General features: G+C 38.4%; 1 protein-coding gene across 4 annotated transcripts in view; it reads left to right on the forward strand.

Annotated features, from left to right (window-relative positions):
- Positions 1 to 7,749: 7,749 nt before the first annotated feature.
- LOC130222022 (NACHT, LRR and PYD domains-containing protein 12-like) overlaps positions 7,750 to 20,432 on the forward strand; it is a 60,140-nt gene continuing 47,457 nt past the window's right edge. Inside the window, exons 1-6 of one of the 4 annotated variants that reach the window (XM_056454629.1) lie at positions 8,538 to 8,751; positions 10,206 to 10,317; positions 10,671 to 10,766; positions 16,457 to 16,555; positions 17,642 to 17,755; positions 17,863 to 19,758. In XM_056454629.1, the coding sequence (XP_056310604.1) occupies positions 10,274 to 10,317; positions 10,671 to 10,766; positions 16,457 to 16,555; positions 17,642 to 17,755; positions 17,863 to 19,758 (2,249 nt within the window). In that variant the 5' untranslated portion in view covers positions 8,538 to 8,751; positions 10,206 to 10,273. Of the gene's footprint in view, positions 7,836 to 8,537; positions 8,752 to 10,205; positions 10,318 to 10,670; positions 10,767 to 16,456; positions 16,556 to 17,641; positions 17,756 to 17,862; positions 19,763 to 20,432 lie in introns of those variants that run through there. The other 3 variants (XM_056454632.1, XM_056454627.1, XM_056454626.1) reach the window with 3 other exon arrangements.

A 20,432-nucleotide genomic window follows, 5' to 3' on the forward strand; every position in this document is an offset into this window, starting at 1 on the left:
TTATGGTAAAAGTATAATACTATGAATTATGGTGCAGTTTTTCCACACTGTGAATCCCTTCTGGCTTATCCACTGGTTGAGATCCTCCTGCTTAACTTACAGTTTAAACAGAGTACATTTGCACAGATTAACCTCTGATATGTATTGTGCATGCATCCATGCGTTAGACAGAAGTGATTATGATGTACTGTTTATCATTTTCCAGGATATGAGTTGATTTTGTCAGAGTAACCACAATGATTTGGCCCCTGTTAGCACTAACATTTGGAGCAGAAGTCACTGTGCTGCTAGATTTAGAGCAGAATCCCATCATGGCCCAGGTAGCTGCTCTGGGAGATACTGGTCCTCCTCATTCAGATCTGTTAACTGTTCTGTGCTAAAACTTCTGTCCTGTGATGACCAGTCCTGCTCCTTGTGTGACACTGAGAACGTCTAGGTTACTAAAGTAATCCTCGTTCCCCGAAGAGGGAACGGAGACGTGTGTCTGTTCAGACTTCGGGAGACTGACTGGAAAACGCCACGGCAGCTGAGCCCATCACGTCTCTGATGTGAGGTTTGCCAAGCACAGCTTGAGCGCACCAACATCACCAGAGACGTAACCTTCCAACGCCCTAACTAGGGGGAGCGCTACATATGATAAGCTGGTTAGCAGGTAGGGAAGACACGGGTCCGCCTACTCAGGGGGAACACACTGTGGCTGAATGACGAATATGGGATCACCAATAGGGGATCGCGCATAGCTGGCACCGATCCCCAGCACGCGGGTAGACCAAGGGGGCATACCAGACATCGTACTGGGCCAGGCACCCGACTCCTCATGCCAAAAAGGAGGCAACGCTCTGGTTGAGCTTGCTTTACTCCCGGGGAACACGGCTCGCCCTGGCCTAAATAAGCGAGGGCGATGGCATAATCCAATCTCTGTTTTGATACGGTACTTCCCTTCTGCCGATCATAACAGAAAAGAGCTGCATAGAGACATAAGCTCTAAGCGCGGTCACATTAAAGCGCAGTGCACGGACACAGCGGTGAAAGGACTGGGTCTGCCTCCTCCGCGGGCAGCGCTTGCAGGCTCAATACCTGATCTCAACGAGTGCGGTAGGAACCTTGGGCACATAGCTGGGCCGGGGTCTCAGGAAGAACGTGAGAGTAGGCCGGTCCAATTTTCTGGCACAATTCGCTGACCGAAAATGCCTCTGGTTTCCTAATCCCCTTGATCAAAACCAACGCGACCAGCAGAGCTGTCTACATGGTCTCCAGCCCCACCTCCGAAACAGCCCGGGGAAGCACGGCTAACATGTTCAATTCGAAATCCGGAGCCATGCCCCCCCCCTTCTGGGAACCCTCATCGAGGCATGTTAACCCACCCTCCGATGCAGCGATGGACATCTGGTCGCCGGTTTCATCCAGCGAGGGCAGACCCATCCCGAGGGATGCGCCATCACCCTTGCTGGAATCATGGATGGAGCGCACTGTGGAGGAGTGGGGGGTCCGTGGGCCTGAAGGCTGCGGATAAGCCCCAACTGTAGCCCTCAGGTCTGCCCGAGTGCTAACCGACTGGCGGGTAGCAGCAGGGGTGGCGGTTTCTGCAGCCAGAAAGCGCCGTGACCTCAGTTGCGCAACAGTCATGCCCTCACAGTGAAAGCATGAGCTGCCCGCGAGAACTGCGTCGATATGCTGGAGCCCCAAACATATCACGCAGTCCCCGTGCCCATCATCCGGGGAGAGGAAACCACCGCATCCAGAAACGCACGTCGGCACGACATCATTAAAAAGACACGTTTGCATGACCGTGTTGCTCTCTTAGGGGACTCTGCTCTTTTAGAATCGCTGCTGGCGAAACGTCATGAAACATTTACACTAAAAGTGTGTTAGTAAACTTTTATTAAAACTTTAGTAAAACTTTTAAGGTTTTGAGAGAGCACAGAGCTTTATAGAATGTCTGTAGATATCTACAAAGTATTCCAAATCTGTTGTATAAATGCATGAATAAATCATTTACAACACTTTCTGCATCCCCTAATTTAAAGTGTAAAAATTCATTATTTGTAAATGTGTTACACATCATTTGTAGGTCTTTCTTACATGTTAAAAATGATCTGATGTGTACAATGCATTTACAACACTTTCTGCATCCCCTAATCTAAAGTGTAAACTACTCATCAGTTGTAAATGTTTTACAAAGCTGCCAGTTACAGGTTGTGTGGGTATCAGTTGGATATACATGCTTGGGGAAAGATCTACAAATGATGAGTAAAACATTTACAACTGATTAACAGTTTACACTTGAGATCAGGGGAAGCAGAATGTGTTGTAAATGATTTATTCATGGAGTGATCTTTAGTGGGGGGTAAACATTTTAGTGATTGACATTTCAATTATTTATAAGTGATCAATATTATATTAACTAGCAACTTTTTAACCACTTACTGAAGATCTGTTTGATTATTTTATGATGTGCTATTTTTTAAGGTAACTTATAACAGATTTGTAAATCGTTAGCATATTACTTAATCATTTGTCATGTTTTGTAAATTATTAGTTCATCATTATTTAATCACTTGTAAATGATTTATAATTTAATCTACAGAACATAGATAAAACACTAACATATCACTTGGTAATCATTTATGAATGCATAGTTATCATTAACTAACTACTTGGAAATTACTTGTAAATTAATTAACAAATAACTTATTAAATGTTTATGAATATTTTGTAAATGATTATTTTATCATTAACTACCCACTTATACATGACTTACAACTGAACCTTATTATAAAGTGTTACCCTTATGGTGCAATATAACTAAGAATTTGCTTAGTTAAAATATAATTTTCTGTTAATGGCTCAGTGTATCCAGAACTGTCATCCTGGTGCATCAACAGTAAATGTACTTATTTCTTTTTATTTTATAATGTAATATAAATTTATATGTAAATAGTATAATAATATATTGCATAAATATATATAATTAAATGGTAATATCATTTTTGACCGATAGTAGGCGCTAGAGAGTGGGGGCGGTGACACACATTTAAAGAACAATGTAACTCGTGGGTACTGCATTTTTTTTGTGTGACCACCAGGGGCACATAGATACACAGTCACACAAATTTTGTCTCGAAAACCATCCTGATGAGGACTTTTAAAAAAAGTTGTGGGGCGTATCCAAACACTGTTTGGGAGGAGCCTGTGTGGTTTTGCCTGTGGGGACCTCAGTTTAGGTCCCCACGGTGACACGAGTCCCCATGAGTCTGTGTGTATTCAGGTTTAGGTCCCCACCAGGATATAAAAACAAGAACACACACACACACACACACACACATGCACATACACAAACATGCATACACACACACACACACTCGCTCGCATGCATACACGCACACACACACACACACACACAAACGCACGCACACAGCTGTGGTTATAAATGTGTGTGTTCTTGTGTTCAGATGTCTGTTTCCTCACACTGGATCCAAACACAGCACACACTCGTCTCATTCTGTCTGAGGAGAACAGAGAGGTGGAGTGTGTGTTAGAGGATCAGCCGTATCCTGATCATCCAGACAGATTTGATGATCCTCAGGTGTTGTGCAGAGAGAGTGTGTGTGGACGCTGTTACTGGGAGACTGACTGGAGTGGAGATGGTGGTGTGTGTATATCAGTGTCATATAAGAGCATCAGGAGGAAGGGAGCAGGTGATGAGTGTGTGTTTGGATCTAATGCTCAGTCCTGGAGTTTGATCTGCTCTTCCTCCAGATTCACATTCTGGCACAATCACACACACACTGATCTCCCAGTGAAGCCGCTCAGCAGGAGAATAGGAGTGTTTGTGGATCACAGTGCAGGAACTCTGATCTTCTACAACATCTATAGAGACACAATGAGCCTCATCCACTCAGTCCAGACCACATTCACTGAGCCGCTCTGGCCTGGGTTTTGGGTTCATTCTGGATCATCTATGAAACTGTGCTGACGTCTGCAAGACTGATGAGAGATCAGTCTACAGGATCAGTCAGTAGCAGTGAGATGCTCTGGAGTCTCTTCCTCTTATCACATTAATCCTCCATCTCAACTTCTGTCTCTGAGAGAACAAGTGTGTCTGAAATCCTCATCGAGTGTTTTGTGTGTGTCTGTGTAAGAGAGAGACAGAGATCATTTGAATTAATTTTTGGATGGGACCAGGGGTGGCCAAGTCGGAGCACTCACTCTGGTCCCCCGGGCTCTGCGCTGGTTGGGGAAATTCTAAATTGATCCAAAACACTTTACAATTGGCTTAAGATTGGCAACCGAAATTCAGGACATTGCAACCTGCAGAACTAGAGAAAGAGGTGCGTGGTGCTTGCAAAGCAGATACACGCTAGAGCAGTGGTCCCCAACCCTCAGGCCACAGACCGGCACCAGCCTATAGATCAATTAGTACCGGGCCGCTCAAAAAATCCTTAATTATTTTCATTCCGAGTCTGAACGATCATTCATTTTGAGAAATCTTTTATTTTGAAAGATGACCGTAATCTCATTACATCTACTGTAGGTCACTTGAGTGGCAAGATTTAACCCACAGGCTAGCAAAATGAGTAAGAACTGCAGCACGATGCACTTACGTGTTCCAGGTGTACACAGTTAAAAACATCTTTTCAGAATGCCGCACCGCGAGTCACATGACAAGAACCGACTGATCAGCCTCATATTTTGTATGGAATATAATTTCACTAGACTAATTATCTCAGACAAACACAGAACACCCAAACACTGCAGAGCGTTTTAATTTCTCCATGAATAAAACTTGTATCAGAGTGCAGCAATGTTTTGTCTGCTTGACATCCTCCTAGAAATACGGGTTGATCGACAGACAAGGTAATGTTTAGAGTTCAAAAAGTTTGACAAATATGTCATATGTACATGCAACATACATTTCAAAATTAATTAAAATTCTATAAATATGAATATGACTCGTTTTCTAACTGTGCAGTGCTGTAGCTGCTTAATTTGGCTAACTACGATACTTTATTTCAATACCGGTCATTATGGTGGTACTTGGAGAGACAATTTATTTCTGAGGGGGAACTTTGTGAAAAAGTTTGAGAACCACTGTATTAGTGTATTCATTCATCTATTGATCTTTCATTCTGATTATTTATGTATCATCACTACATTTGTATCAACCTGAGTGACATTATGTTACTGCAAATAACCTGTTTTCTGTCTCCTGTTTCTGTTGTTGATTAATAAAACGATTGTGTTCATAAGTTTCATTCAGACCCTTTACCGTAATCAGCTGAATAACCTATTTAGATACTCAATTTGTATGTCTTTTAATATTTGATCCCCCAGAAATGTTCCTTAATAATTAATGTAAAAGTCATAAAATTATTCAAAGATTTGATCCTATCAAGCAATTTTCTCAGAAAGCTGTTATATCTTATAAGCTAACTAATATACTGTATGTTTATCAGTGTCGCTCACTCATACAGTAAATGTCCTTTTGTTCAATCGTTTTGGATTAATGTGAATTCATTAATTATTCAATATATGTTTTTGATGATTTCTCTTTATATTATAGACACACTGTTTGGGGTTTTACACAAAAGAATAAATATTTAATTACAAATATAAGAATTTTGAATTAATTTTATAATGAATATTTCTCATATATAAGCATCTTGTTATTTATCAGAAATCATATATCCATAAGTGTAAATATATTAAACGTAAGCCTCTTTATAGCATAATAGTTTAATATTCCTCATTAATATTTATTTCCTCTCGTTTCCTTTTCTCTCTATTATATTACTTTCAGTTCTTTATTATAGAAATTGTTATGTTAGGTCCCGTGTGGGACTTGTTTGTTGTGTTTTGGGATTTGCAGAGCCTGTATGGTCTTCGGACAGGTAAGTTCGGCTCATAATATATTTTGAAATCCCCGGATAGGTTATTGTTTTTAGTGTTTACCTGGGCTGAGTGCACGGCCGTGGTTGCATTTCTGGACTGACAGTTCAGCTGTGCACCAGCGGTATTAGTTGCTTAAAGAGGCTTGAATCTTGGGAAACACAGAAGAGTCAGGTAAGTTTAGTTAGTGGGAGATGTGGGTTAATTAGGGGGATATTTAATAATGAGCTGATTGCTTATGTCTGAACTTTAGATTTAAATCAAAAGTTTTAGTACTGTATTTGGATAAAATCTCTGGTTTTAGCTGGTAGACCAGGCTGGTTTTAAAGGGGTTTTGTCCACTTCCAGGCTGGTTTCCAGTCGTTTCCAGCCTGGTCTTAGCTGGTCAGGCTGAGAGATGACCAGCTTAAACCAGCTTGACCAGCCTAGCCAGGTTGGGAGCCCAGCCAAAACCAGCTATGTCCAGCTTAAACTAGACGGGTCAAGCTAGATTTAGCTGGTCATTTTCCAGCCTGACCAGCAAAGACCGAAGCCCCTTTAAAACCAGCCTGGTTAACCAGCTAAAACCAGCTAACCAGCCTATGCTGGTTTAGGCTGTTTTTTTCAGGAGGGCTGTTTGTCTAATACAGATTATTCTGTGTTTGATTAGTGTATACTGTCACTTCTTTGGTGTTGTTGCCATTAAAATAAAATCTGCAGTAAAATATGAGCCTGTTTTCAACTTGTGCTTCCAGTCGTGACTTTTATTTTGCCATCCCAGCGCTCACACTGGAGCTGATGTGTTCAGACTCAGCATCAGTTTAACATCTTTAATCAGCCGCAGGTCATCTAGAGGAGGTTTAACACATGAGCTGTTCACACTTCTGTATGGTGTATATATCAGAAAGAGGGACGGTTGAGTTCTGCTGGAGACCTGCACATAGAGGAACACATGGACATCAGACTGCTGATCCATCTGCACACATTGAAGAGGAAGAAGACAGATGATGGAGGAAATACATCTATTATCAGGGGAAATATTAAGAATGGTGAGGAGTTTGGGATAAAGATAAGAAGAGACGACATTTATATAACATTAAAATATTAGTGGAGACAAATAAACGTGTGTGTGTGTTAGAAACAGAGAAGAGGAAGTGATGTAATCTAGACTAAACTCAGCATTGATGAAGTTCAGGAACATGATTAATGTGAAGACTGTAGAGTTAGAGAGAACATGTTAGATTTGATGGAGGAAACATGCAAGAGAGAAGTAAAGTGGCCGCAACACAGTACTGGGAAACACCCACACAATCTCACATTCACACACAGGCCTTCAGGTTAAATTAAGTAAAGCTGAAGTCAAAACTATAATAAAGATACAGACAAAGAGTTTAAGGCAGGAATACTGGGATATAAATGACTCAGGAAGACATTTTCATCAAATCCAAAGGTAAATCTGTGTAGGAAGAGAAATGAGGAATAATCGTATGGAGGAAATGATCATAACCGTCTCAGAATAGCACATACAGGACTAAACAAGACACTGTTTAAATAGATAAGCACACAGTTTAACCCATAATAACAGAATGTCAAGATTATGAATATGAAAGAAAGATATTAAGAGAAGTATTATTAGACATAATCTTACATTTACTCTGGAAAATATACTAGGGTTAACATATGGAGGCTTTAATGATTCACTTGTGAAAGAAACTGGGCTGTTAGAACGAATTTACAATTTAATTTTATGTTGAAACACAGTTTTCCCTTGGTTTTATAGTGTGATTTGTTTTTCTCGTTTCCCTCCATGTCAGACTCCTGTTCCTCACTCCAGTCCAGCAGGAGGCGGTAAATCAACAAAAAAGTTTGACAACCGCCAAAATACTGAAGAGGAAGCTGACAAACCGAAAGCGTCAAAAGAGCTCAAGTTGTGTTCCTGCTGCACAAGAGCGTCTGTACTTCTGCTGGTAAGTTTAATACTTCTACATTACGCTTATTTGTGGAGATGATGAAGGGGTTTATATGTGTATAAGCGTGTTTATAAGCGTGATTTATAGCACTGTCTGCTCCTGAAGCTCAAAGCCTCAAACACCGATTAAACACGGTCCAAACACGGTCATTTGAACAGTATAATGGGTTATTTTTATCCCTTGAAAGTGTTTGTGCTCTTCTATATCAGGTTGACTCGATAATTTCACATTATTCAGCACAAAATAAACTTTAAACAGAGTCAGGAAATCGAAAGTGAAAGCAGAGCTTCAGTAAACAGAAGAATGCGGATGATCCTTAAACTGCATTTAACTGGGAACGTTTTAGCACTAACTGACTACTAACTAAGCTAATAAATAATTAAAATAATAAGTTAATAGCTGTCTAAAGCAGAAGTTATCGTGACAGACACATATCAAATGATCAAACCTGAAATATCTGAGGTGTCAGATCAGGGGTTAAATCAACTGCATTAATGTTAATCAGTATAAATATATATATATATGAGCAATTCCGTGCAAATGTCAACTGTAAAAAGGTCATTTTTCAGTTTATGCACATTTAAAATAGGTGTTGTACAACGATTATCTCTGATTTAGAAGAAAATGTGTGGCGTATTTAGTGAGTCGCGAATAAGTTCAGTTCAGAATCAACCGAATGATATTTCGAATATGAATCAGTTCAGGAGTGGCGATGCGAAAGCAGAGGTCCTACAATTTCATCTGTAACGGCGCAAAACAGTAGATTATCGTCTCGTTCTGTAGCACCTTCTCTTTGTGAACTGCAGAAGAGTGTATTATTATCTGGATTGACAGCGGATGGGTTTTAATAAAGCTTATACGCGGTGCTGAAGTCTCGCTCGTGACGATCCTTGAAAGTGCGTCATTGAGAAGCGTGAGTTTCACTCGACAGTATCTTACATTATACTACTATGATTGTCAGTTATTTGTGTTTAATTGATGTACAACTGTTGCATTATTGATGTAATGTTGAGTATTTAATGATGTCTGCATTACTATACTCTACATGCATATTGTATGGCTTTAACTCAGCACATTTGTAGTGCTGCTGGTGTCCGCCCTTACAAAAATAGCCAACAGGAATCCTGCAGGATTTTCAGTTTTTCAGCAGGAACCTGCTGCTATCCTGTAGGAATTATGAAATCCTGCAGGACAAAATGACAATATGTGCAGGCAATTCCTACAGGTTTTAGAATCATGCAGAACTTTTTACAGGAATCATGAAGGATTTATTTTTCCTCCTGCAGGATAGCTGCTGTCCTGTAGGAATTATAAAATCCTGTAGGACACGTTGACACTGTGCAGGAATTTCTTACAGGTTTTACAATGGATCCAAGCAAGTGACAAGTCCTGCAGGATTTTATAATTACTGCAGGACTTGCAGGAGTTATTTGCTGTAATTGGAATGAAAGAAAGAAATTCTGTCACTTGCTGTTGGTAGCAATACAGTATAAGTTCTAACAGATAAACAAACAACAAACAAACAAAAAATAAATAAATACATCAATAAATAAAAGTATACGAATAGATTGTAGGCAATTATAAAAATCAACTATTACTCTGAACCATCAAATTATGAATTTATGCAAACAAACAAGCTCTACACTTTGTTTTATTTCTACACTTTTTTATTTCATTTATTAAAATGTTAATCCACCCATCTATTTTAATTCAACTCTCATCTGTTTGGTTGGGTGCAAAAAAAAAAAAACCTGCAAGACCGGTCCTTGAGCTAGACACATGTTGACCGTATGTCTGTGCATTTATGAGTTCAACAGAGTCTATCCCTCTTTCTTTTCAAATGTTTGTTGCTGTTATCCCTGATTCTCTGTCTTTTTCACCTGAGCAACCTGTTTTATTCTCTGTCCTTTGCCTTTTTGGAACTGGAACTGGTGCCTCTTGGTTTAAGGACACTTTTTAATCCATTTTTATCCTTTAAGAAGAAGCAGGTTAGGGTTATTGTTAGTGTGATTGGTAAACAATGTGTTTTCTGCTGTTACAGTAAATGTAATTAGTAAATTATTATAAACATTTATTAAACATTTTAAATAATAGATATGAATGCAAAATTGAAATTAGATAATGCATTGCTGTCAATAATGTATATGTCTATATTATACACGTATAATAATTACAATATTTTCAGTTAATAATGACTACTACTAATATATGTGTGTGTGTGTGTGTGTGTGTGTAATATTTGGCAAAATGGACTTGAGTAGACACATTAATACAAACATTCTTCCCTTACAAAAATAGCCTACAGGAAGTCAGCATTGATTGCTATAAAGTGTGATGTTCTTAATCTCAGTATATTGTCATCTCCAGGTGATGGTCAGCGGCTGATTGTTTCCTGAACGCTCTGCTAATGTCTGCATTGGTGTTTTAGCTGCAGTATGGCAGAGGAGCGAGTAAAGGACTCTCTCTCAGAGAAACACAGGTATTGACTCTGTTTTTACACCATTATTTCAACACTTTCTCTGAAGAACAAAGACCAACAACAATGCACTTATTTGTGTTGCTATTGCCTGATCAAATGATGGACAAAGCTTCAGTTTAACTTCAGGAAATGTGTTTAGATCAGTCTAGATTACAGACAGCTTGATCTGGTGTCATCTTTACCAGAGCTCAATATGTGTCGTGTTTACCCATGATTCCTGTGTAGCAGACCTGATCAGACAGATCTTCAGCCAACAATTAGTGCTGAATTAACAAAACAAACTCTTAAAACTCTTGTAAAGGAGACTGAAGTTTGTCCTGCAGTTTATTCCTCTGGTGTGTTTGTGTCTTCAGTGTGAGATCAGGATCATGTGTGTCTCTGAAGAGTGACTGGTCTAAAGAGTTTAATCCACCAAAGTTCGGAGAGAAAACCCCATCATCTGCCATCAGGTATTCAGTGTTTTACATTATTGCTCACACATGGACTGTTACAGTGTTCATCAGGACATTTTAATTATACTTACACAACACTTTAAAGGCACAGTATGTAAGAAACACTAGAACAGTGTTATATCATTTTCTTTCATTTTTCTGTCTTCATTCATACTCCTGATAAGGACAGATATCTGACCATTAAACATTTATCTACAGTTTGTAACTTTAAATAATGCATCTAAAATCTCTGATAGTAAAATATCCTCTTTGTCATATAAACAGGGGCGTAGCAACCGGGGGGACACACGTCCCCCTCACTTTTTGGAAACAGGTTATTCTGTCCCCCGACTGGCCCACACGTTTTATTTGGCCTAGCGGCCACAAGTGTTCTCTGATTTGTTACTTGATTTGAGTGAACGATCACTCAGCCAATCACAGCGCGAATCTCTTGGGGGTCTGCCACGAGCTTCATTCATTCACTTTGCAGTCAAAGACAGGGATGATTCAGAAGGGAGCAACAGCTACAGCTGGGTAAATCACGGTAAATCACTAACGTTACAGAATCCTACTTTTGTTCCGTTTTGAAGTGAGAACTGTAAAGTCCCTGGTGCTGGTGTGTTGTCTGGTGCTGAGCCAGAGAAAGACAGCGGGGTTAAGTTGGTTTTGTTTTCGGTATTCCTGACACATTCAGTGACAGACGGCATTAACTAAAAAACCACTAACCCTAAAAAGATCTAAACTGTATTCCCTACAAAAAGACAAAGCTGGTTATGTTTCACAGCTGTCTTTTTCTTTTTTTCGCTCAATATTACGAGCACTGCTTGAGCAGTCGCAATATTCGTTTAGCTAGAGAGAGCTCGCGCTGAGCAGAGCTCTCAGTAAGGGACCGTCGGAAAAGTGCTTCTTTTTTTCGAAAACAAAACCAACTTAACCCCGCTGAGAAAGACGTGTTATATTATCACAATTATGCAGCCTTTTTAACCGCCTAATGCTTAATTTATGATTTAGACATGTAAATGCACACAAGTACTAGTAAAACAAGAACTTTAGCATTTGTAAAACACACAAGGAAGTCTAACAATCCATTAAAATATAACTTGCCGATGTGTTTTAATCATATCAGATACACATACTGAAAGTAACTATAAAGTTGAATCTACTCCTCTCTAAGTTCACCAACCACTTAGTAACTGGTGAATTTACGTGTTGAACCCTGCGTGTTCTGCTTTTATGAATAACGCATTGGGCGCAAGTAAACATGGCGACGTCCATCTCACGTTATAGATCACGATCATTAACACGTTTATGTGAATTGGAATTTCAGGTAGTTGATGACATGAGCAAGCATGTGAATTTGTTGAATTAAAACAGAAAAAAACAAAACAAATACAAGGGATCCATCTGTCATACATCGCATACAACGGAAACTCTAAGGGTGAATGTTCTAAAAAAACTGACTCCTGGTTCCAGATGGAGTCTTTTAAACTCAGCAGTGAAAGAATTAATAACAGCAGTAAAGCAACGGTGGTGTAGTTACTTTGCATTGCAAGACTGAAGACACGTTTTTATTCATTCGCCTTTTTTGAATCATTCATTTCTCCATCTGTTGTCATTTCTTTCTGAGTAATTTTGTCTCGTTTCCAGTTCAAATATCGAAAAAATCTTACATCATAACCAGAAAAGAAAAATGGCATGAGAAAATGAAGTGAAGCTGAAAACTTCTGTTTGAGATTATGTCTTATTAAGATCATTTTTCTTACCCCATTGGCAAATAATTTAGCTTGTTATAAGCAAACAATCACTCAATTTTGAGGTGGGTTTTTTTTTTCAGAAAACAAGACATATTTTCCTATGCTATTTCATGTGTCTAGTATGTATTTTGATTTAAAAATATTCAGATATTTGGATTGAAAACAGGACAAAACTAGTTCGTTTTTTATTATTATTAATATCATTATTATTATAACAGCTCAGGGATGAGCTGTTTTGAATAAAGGGTTGGAAATTAATGCTTTTCTTGGTTTTTTAATCGGATTCAGAAGATAATCTGCAGATTAATAGATTAAATATCACGCTTGCACAAATCACACATTTCCATGTTGCGATTTAACCTACTGTAACGTCAAAAGACAACAGTAGTCCTACTAACGTTACCCGTATGAATCTCGACAATTGTTTATGAATCCTGTTGAATAATTACAAAAAAAAAAAATATGCACACAAACCTACATCAGCGCTTTCCACAGAGAAATGCATAATTTAAAAATGTAACAATTTTGTTACAGTGACTGACTAACTCAATCTCAATCTTATTACTGAAACATTGCTGCTAGATATAATTTTGATGTTACATTGCTCTGACAGGTCTAACATGATGCAAAACCTCTTGTTTATGGACCAATAGAAAATCATATTTTGTTAAACTGTGCATTCCTTTACAATTTGGTGGTAAGAAATGGATATCTTATATTTTACTATTGTTTACTCTTCTTTTACATTTTCCCTGAATAATTTTCATATTTTAAAAACCCTAGAGACTTTGAATCAGTATTTGGTCATTACTTAAATCAGTATTTAAAGCAAATGTTAAATATAAAAAACAATTTGCATGTCAAACATAATAATTCAACTTCAGAATTATGAATTGTTGTATTCTGATTTGATAACTTTACTGTGCATTAAAGACCAGGGCATAGTATGTCTGATAATATATTTTTTTTCTGGAGAAAGTCTTATTTGTTTTATTCAGCTAGAATAAAAGCAGTTTTAAATTGTTTAAGCACCATTTTAAGGTCAATATTATTAGCCCCTTTAAGCTATATATTTGTTTTCGATAGTCTACAGAACAAACCACTGTTATACAATAACTTGCCCAATTACCCTAACCTGCCTAGTTAACCTAATTAACCAAGTTAAGCCTTTAAATGTCACTTTAAGCTGTCTTGAAGAATATCTAGTCTAATATTATTTACTGTCATCATGACAAAGAGAAAATAAATCAGTTATTAGAGATGAGTTATTAAAACTATGAAAAAATCTTCTCTCCGTTAAACAGAAATTGGGGAAAAATAAACAGGGGGCCTAATAATTGTGACTTCAACTGTGTGTGTGTATATATATATATATATATATATATATATATATATATATATATATATATATATATATATATATATATATATATATATATATATACATACACACACACACACACACACACACATTCGCACAAGTATCAACTTGCAATTTAGAAATTGCATTGTAGTATTTAAAAATATATTCACACAAAGAGTAATGCCTAATTTAAATGTGTGTGCTTCTGTTTATTTATTGTTATTAATAATATTTTGTAATTATTTTAGAATTTTGGTTAAAAGATTATTAAATAAACTTTATCGCTAATAAATCATTAATCACTTTTGGTTGACCATACAGCTGTCCCCCCCACTTTTAAGATGGCTGTTACGCCCCTGATTAATATTATAATTTATTATTATTAAAAACTAAGCTATAAAACACAAAACCCTTTTAATGTGTGCTTTCATTTTGACATCGCTAACAGTTGTAATAAGAAACATCCCATTATGCAGCAGCAGTCTCAAGTTACGACATTTAAAAATGCATTTTGAGTGTAAAGATGATCAGCCTGTGAAGTCAAGTTTACAGTGTCATAAATGAAATGGGTATAGTGCATGAGTAAAGGGGATTTGCTGCATCAACCTCTCATATGCGCTGCATGTAGGTTGAATGATAATCTTTAAAAAATATGCAATACAAAACTTTAAACATTCATGTTTTTTTAAATAAAACAGAAAGAAATAAGGAGTCAAATATCATTTAAACCATGGGTCTGGCGCTGAAGCCATGATCCTTCTGCGTTAATAAATGGTATTGTTTCATAACCTCCATTGATGAAACCTAATAGCGAAACTGCGTACTATTGTTAGTATAAAGAGTATATTTCTGCCTTAAGTCAGTAACTTAGGCAGCAATGAAAAGTAATAAATAAGTGAATAAATAGCCTAAATGAAATTAAGAAGAAGGACCGAAATCACCAAGTCACCAAGTGCCCCCTTATGGCATTAAGATGCCCCCTCAGTTATGGCATTCTGGCACCGGGCCTGCTATAGCCATTCTTTATTGTTCGTAGTGAGAAGAAAAAAGCAGATGAAAACCTGGCTGGGGAGATGACAATAACATGGATTATCTGTTCTTCAAAAAAGATCACGACATTGTGAAGGCGTTTATCATACAGCGCAGTTCGTGTTTATGATCATTAATATTAATAATTCTTCTCTCTATAGACTTTGTTTTAGGGCTTGTTCTTGTCAGGTTTATTGCATGTACGAATCAGATTATGAAGAATGATTAAGAGCTTGCATTTTCTTTATTGCATCTGTTCTTCAATGACAAAAGATCATTGTGAAGGCGTTTATCATACAGCGCAGGTCGTGTTTATGATCCTTAATAATAACTAATCAATATTAATAACTCTTCTCTCTCTAGACTTTGTTTTAGGGCCATTTCTTGTCGGTGCTATATAGGTTTATAGCATGTACGAAGAATGATTAAGAGCATGCATTTTCTTTATTGCATCCTTTTCGCAAGTTATTTTATTTAGCTATTTATTTCTTTAAGTGGTGAGAACATTATTCACTGGCAAAAATGTTCCTCCCGTACCACCAACAAATAAAGTAGCCTACGTAAGTTAATTTGCCTTTTATGTAAAAATTAAGGAATAACTTATAACTTAATTAAATAAGAATTAATAAAACATCCGTATAAACGTACGTGTTTATTTCTGAACTTTCGTTAATAAAACAACACAATACTGCTTATAAATATTGTAGTTAAATATTAAATAACTTTAACTGAAACCGTATAATAATAATTAAACGTTACATTTTTAAGAACTTCACAAATAGCCTAAATGGCACTTTACTAATCAGTCGTAATATAAATAGTAGTAATTATAAGAAGTACAAAACTATTAGCCTACTAGTAACAATATAAGTCAGCGTAGGCTATCTCCAGCTTTTGTTTTCTATTCATATTTTAAATTCTTTGCCAGAAAAATTAACATGTTGACTTTGTCCGGTTTAAGTGAAGACTTAATTGGGGTTATAATGTTTCCAGCAATACGCGTTCAGATGGTGTCCTTGTAGCGCAAATGCACAGATACTTTTTCACAACCATCAAAAGTTTCTTGCTTCATTGTTCCGTTCTTAACTAAGTTACCAAATATGTTGCTCCATTTCTCGTCAAAGTCTTCCATTCATCACTTTCTCTTTTGTATCTGCTCATTTTTGGAAATGCCTCTGCGATACCTGGCAGACTAGCTGGGCGTTTGCGTTTAGAAGACAGGAGTTGATTATACGTGGCTTTTTTCCCCCTCGCCGCCGTCGATCGCTACTAACTTGCATAGTTCGGGACCTGTAGAGCTGTGCATCGATGGATTTGCTCTTCAGTGTTTGGACTCTTATCAGTGAATATTAAACCACACTTTAACACTTTTTAAAAACAAACCCTACAAAAAGCTTAATCTCAATTGCTTCACCTTTCACAGTCGGCACGAACCGAAAATGTTCCCAGATGTAAGATTTGGTTTTCAACAAGATTCATGGTTGAACTTGCTGAATCGCGTCTAATGTAATATTGTAACAGAAATGTAATACTTGGCAACGTAATGGTAATTTGTGTTTTAGAGTGCGTGACGTCACGTACTACCGCCGGTGGCAATGGACAACTGCGGTAGCAACTGACCACTGCGGTGATGCGGTTGTCACAGTGACCATCACAGCCCTGTAAGCCGGTAGTTAATAGTATGAATTGTGACCTAAACTAAAGTGTTCCTGATCTTCTGCCATAAAGGGCTTTTCCTGCACACTTTCCCCTGCTGTTTCTGTGATGTACTGATCAGCCATTCCTCTGATCTGAGTCTGTTTTCACTGAAGTGCAGTCATCATCATATGTGTTGAATGATTAAGCTCCTCCCACACCTAAACTGTGGTCTTCATTCAGTAATTTGATGATTATTTTCAGCTCTAATCTGCTCTAATAGTGCTGCAGGTCTGTCAGGCTTTCTCTACTAGAAATGAGCCTTGATCTGTGTTTGCTGATATTTTTCACATTTTCACATTTTTTAAAGTGATCAGTGTGTGGTGTTTAAAGTGATCAGTGTGTGTGTGTGTGGTGTTTTAAGTGATCAGTGTGTGTGGTGTTTAAAGCGATCAGTGTGTGGTGTTTAAAGCGATCAGTGTGTGTGTGTGGTGTTTAAAGCGATCAGTGTGTGTGTGGTGTTTAAAGCGATCAGTGTGTGTGTGGTGTTTAAAGCGATCAGTGTGTGTGTGGTGTTTAAAGCGATCAGTGTGTGTGGTGTTTAAAGCGATCAGTGTGTGTGTGGTGTTTAAAGCGATCAGTGTGTGTGTGGTGTTTAAAGCGATCAGTGTGTGTGTGGTGTTTAAAGCGATCCGTGTGTGGTGTTTAAAGTGATCAGTGTGTGTGGTGTTTAAAGTGATCAGTGTGTGTGGTGTTTTAAGTGATCAGTGTGTGTGGTGTTTTAAGTGATCAGTGTGTGTGGTGTTTTAAGTGATCAGTGTGTGTGGTGTTTTAAGTGATCAGTGTGTGTGGTGTTTAAAGTGATCAGTGTGTGTGGTGTTTAAAATGATCAGTGTGTGTGTGTTGTTTTAAGTGATCAGTGTGTGTGGTGTTTTAAGTGATCAGTGTGTGTGGTGTTTAAAGTGATCAGTGTGTGTGGTGTTTAAAGTGATCACTTTTTGTTCAAATATAAAGGAAATTAATTTATGTGCTTTTGTAAATGAAGAATGATTAATACCTGGTGTGTTGACTCCACTGTGTGCAGTGCTGAACTTTAATCTTCTCTGTTTTAGTTCACGTAGGAGGAAGAGAGCAGAAGCAGAGCCCAGCTGTGTGTCTATGAAGAGTGACACGTTTATGAGTCCACCAATACATTTTAAGAGTGGTAACACACAACCTGCTGTCAGGTAGATCATGTCTACACACATGATTACACTGCAGCATTTATATGATAATGTGTTTCTAGAAGATCACTCGCACTCATTGATTCTTTGTGTTGTTGTTGTTACTGCAGTGTGAATAGAGATGATCAGACTGGAGACCTGCAGCAGGATTCACTCCAACCAGAACATGATGAACTCCAGAGAGTCAAAGAGCAGCACAAAACCAGCATGAAGAACAAGTATGAGAGATTATTTGAGGGAATCAACCATCGAGAGACTCAAACCCTCCTGAACAGGATCTACACACAGCTCTACATCATAGAAGGAGAGAGTGAAGGAGTGAATGAAGAACATGAGGTTTTACAGATAGAGAAAACAGCCAGAACAAAACCCTCACAACACACTCCTGTCTACTGCAATGACATCTTTAAAGCCTCAGCTGGAGCAGGACATGAGGAGAAGATCAAGAAGGAGAAAGCCCAGATCAAGACTGTTCTCACTAAAGGCATCGCTGGAATCGGAAAAACCGTCTCTGTGCAGAAGTTCATTCTGGACTGGGCTGAGGGAAAAGACAATCAGGATGTAGATTTCATGTTTGTGCTTCCATTTCGAGAGCTGAACTTGATCAGAGATCATCAGTACAGTCTTCACAAACTTCTGCTGGACTTTCATCCTGAACTTGAAGATCTGGAGCCCAAGATTTATGAGCAGTGTAGAGTTGTGTTCATCTTTGATGGTCTGGATGAAAGCAGAATAACACTGAACTTTTCAGATGAGGAGAAAGTTTGTGCTGTGACGGAATCTTCATCAGTGGCTGTGTTGATATCGAACCTCATGAAAGGAGATCTGCTTCCCTCTGCTCTCATCTGGATCACCTCCAGACCAGCAGCAGCCCATCAGATCCCATCCAGATACATCAACCGTCTGACAGAAATTCAGGGATTCACTGAGCCTCAGAAGGAGGAATATTTCAGGAAGAGAATCAGCGACGAGCATCAAGCCAGCAGAATCATCTTACACATCAGAAGAGCAAGAAGCCTCCAGATCATGTGCCACATACCCGTCTTCTGCTGGATCTCATCCACTGTGCTTCAGAAGCTCCTGGAAGAAGATCTGAAAGCAGAAATCCCCCAAACTCTGACTGAGATGTACATCCACTTCCTGCTGATTCAGATCAACATGAGGAAGCAGAAGTATGAAGAGAGAGATCCAGAGAAACTCCTGCAGTCCAGCAGAGGAGTGATCCTCAAACTTGCTGAAGTGGCTTTCAGACAGCTGATGAAGGGCAATGTGATGTTCTATGAGGAGGACCTGATTGAGAGCGGCATAGACGTCACTGACGCCTCAGTGTATTCTGGGATCTGCACTGAGATCTTCAAGGAGGAATCTGTGATTCATCAGAGGAAAGTCTACAGCTTCATCCATCTCAGCTTTCAGGAGTTTCTGGCTGCTTTCTTTGTGTTTTACTGCCGTTTAACAAAAAAGAGAGAACCGCTGGAGTTGATTTATGAGAGAGAATATTCATATAATCAATATCTACAGGCCAGCTCTGAGAAGTCTCTGTATAATCTGCTCAGATCAGCAGTAGATAAAGCTGTCTGGAGTAGTAATGGTCATCTGGATCTGTTCCTGCGGTTTCTGCTGGGCGTCTCACTGGAGTCCAATCAGAGACTCTTCCAGGATCTGCTGACACACACAGAGGAGAGCTCAGAGAGCATCAAGAGAATCACACAGGACATTAAAGACAAGATCAAGACAGATGATGATCTCTCAGCTGAAAGATCCATCAATCTGTTCCTCTGTCTGCTGGAGGTGAAAGATCAGACTCTGGCCAGAGAGATTCAGGAGTTTGTGAAATCAGACAAACATTCAGAGGAGCAACTCTCTCCTGCTCACTGCTCAACAATCTCCTACATGATTGAGATGTCAGAGGAGCCGCTGGATGAGTTTGACTCTAATCAATTCAACACATCAGATGAGGGAAGACGGAGACTGATACCAGCTGTGAGAAACTGCAGAAGAGCTCTGTGAGTATTCATTCATTGATCACAGAAGACACACATCAGTCTGCACTGAAGACTCAGATCAGTTTAGTGAATCACTGCCCTGCTTTAACAGAGAATCTTCAGCTGGCCATATCGTCCCCCTGTGAGATCGCTGATACACCATATTACTGCATGGGGATGCGGCAGTGTTCTGTTTCCTTATTTGCTCATTCATTTCATCATTTCTAAACGTATTTAACAAACTTTTCTTGACTTTTAACTCACACAAACAACATTTGTACTTATTTAATAATCTACTTCATTTGCTTTACATTTTATCCTGGAAAATAACTCAAATCCCTGTAAATCCCTGTGTTCCTCCAGCTAAATGGGACATTTGTTGATGTGTATTTGCTCAAATCTAACACAGTGTTGCTCTTGGATAATTGTGTTAGTTTTCTGATCAGAGAAATAGTGTAGTTTTAGACACAGTATTGCCGTCTCGCTGCAGACATGCCTCTAATATTACATTTACTGTAGGCCTAAACACTAAACTTTACACTGAGCTCAGTAAAATGCTCTTTGATTAGTTATTAATAATCTGTTCAATCATTCATTAAGTCATATGAATGGGGAAATACAGGTTTACTTTAGTTTAATGTAGTTTAAAGCAATAAATAAATGATAAGAAGATATGTTTAAATGAAATAAATAGA

This window comes from Danio aesculapii, chromosome 4 (genome assembly GCF_903798145.1).
Source record: "Danio aesculapii chromosome 4, fDanAes4.1, whole genome shotgun sequence".
Taxonomy (NCBI): Eukaryota; Metazoa; Chordata; class Actinopteri; order Cypriniformes; family Danionidae; genus Danio; species Danio aesculapii.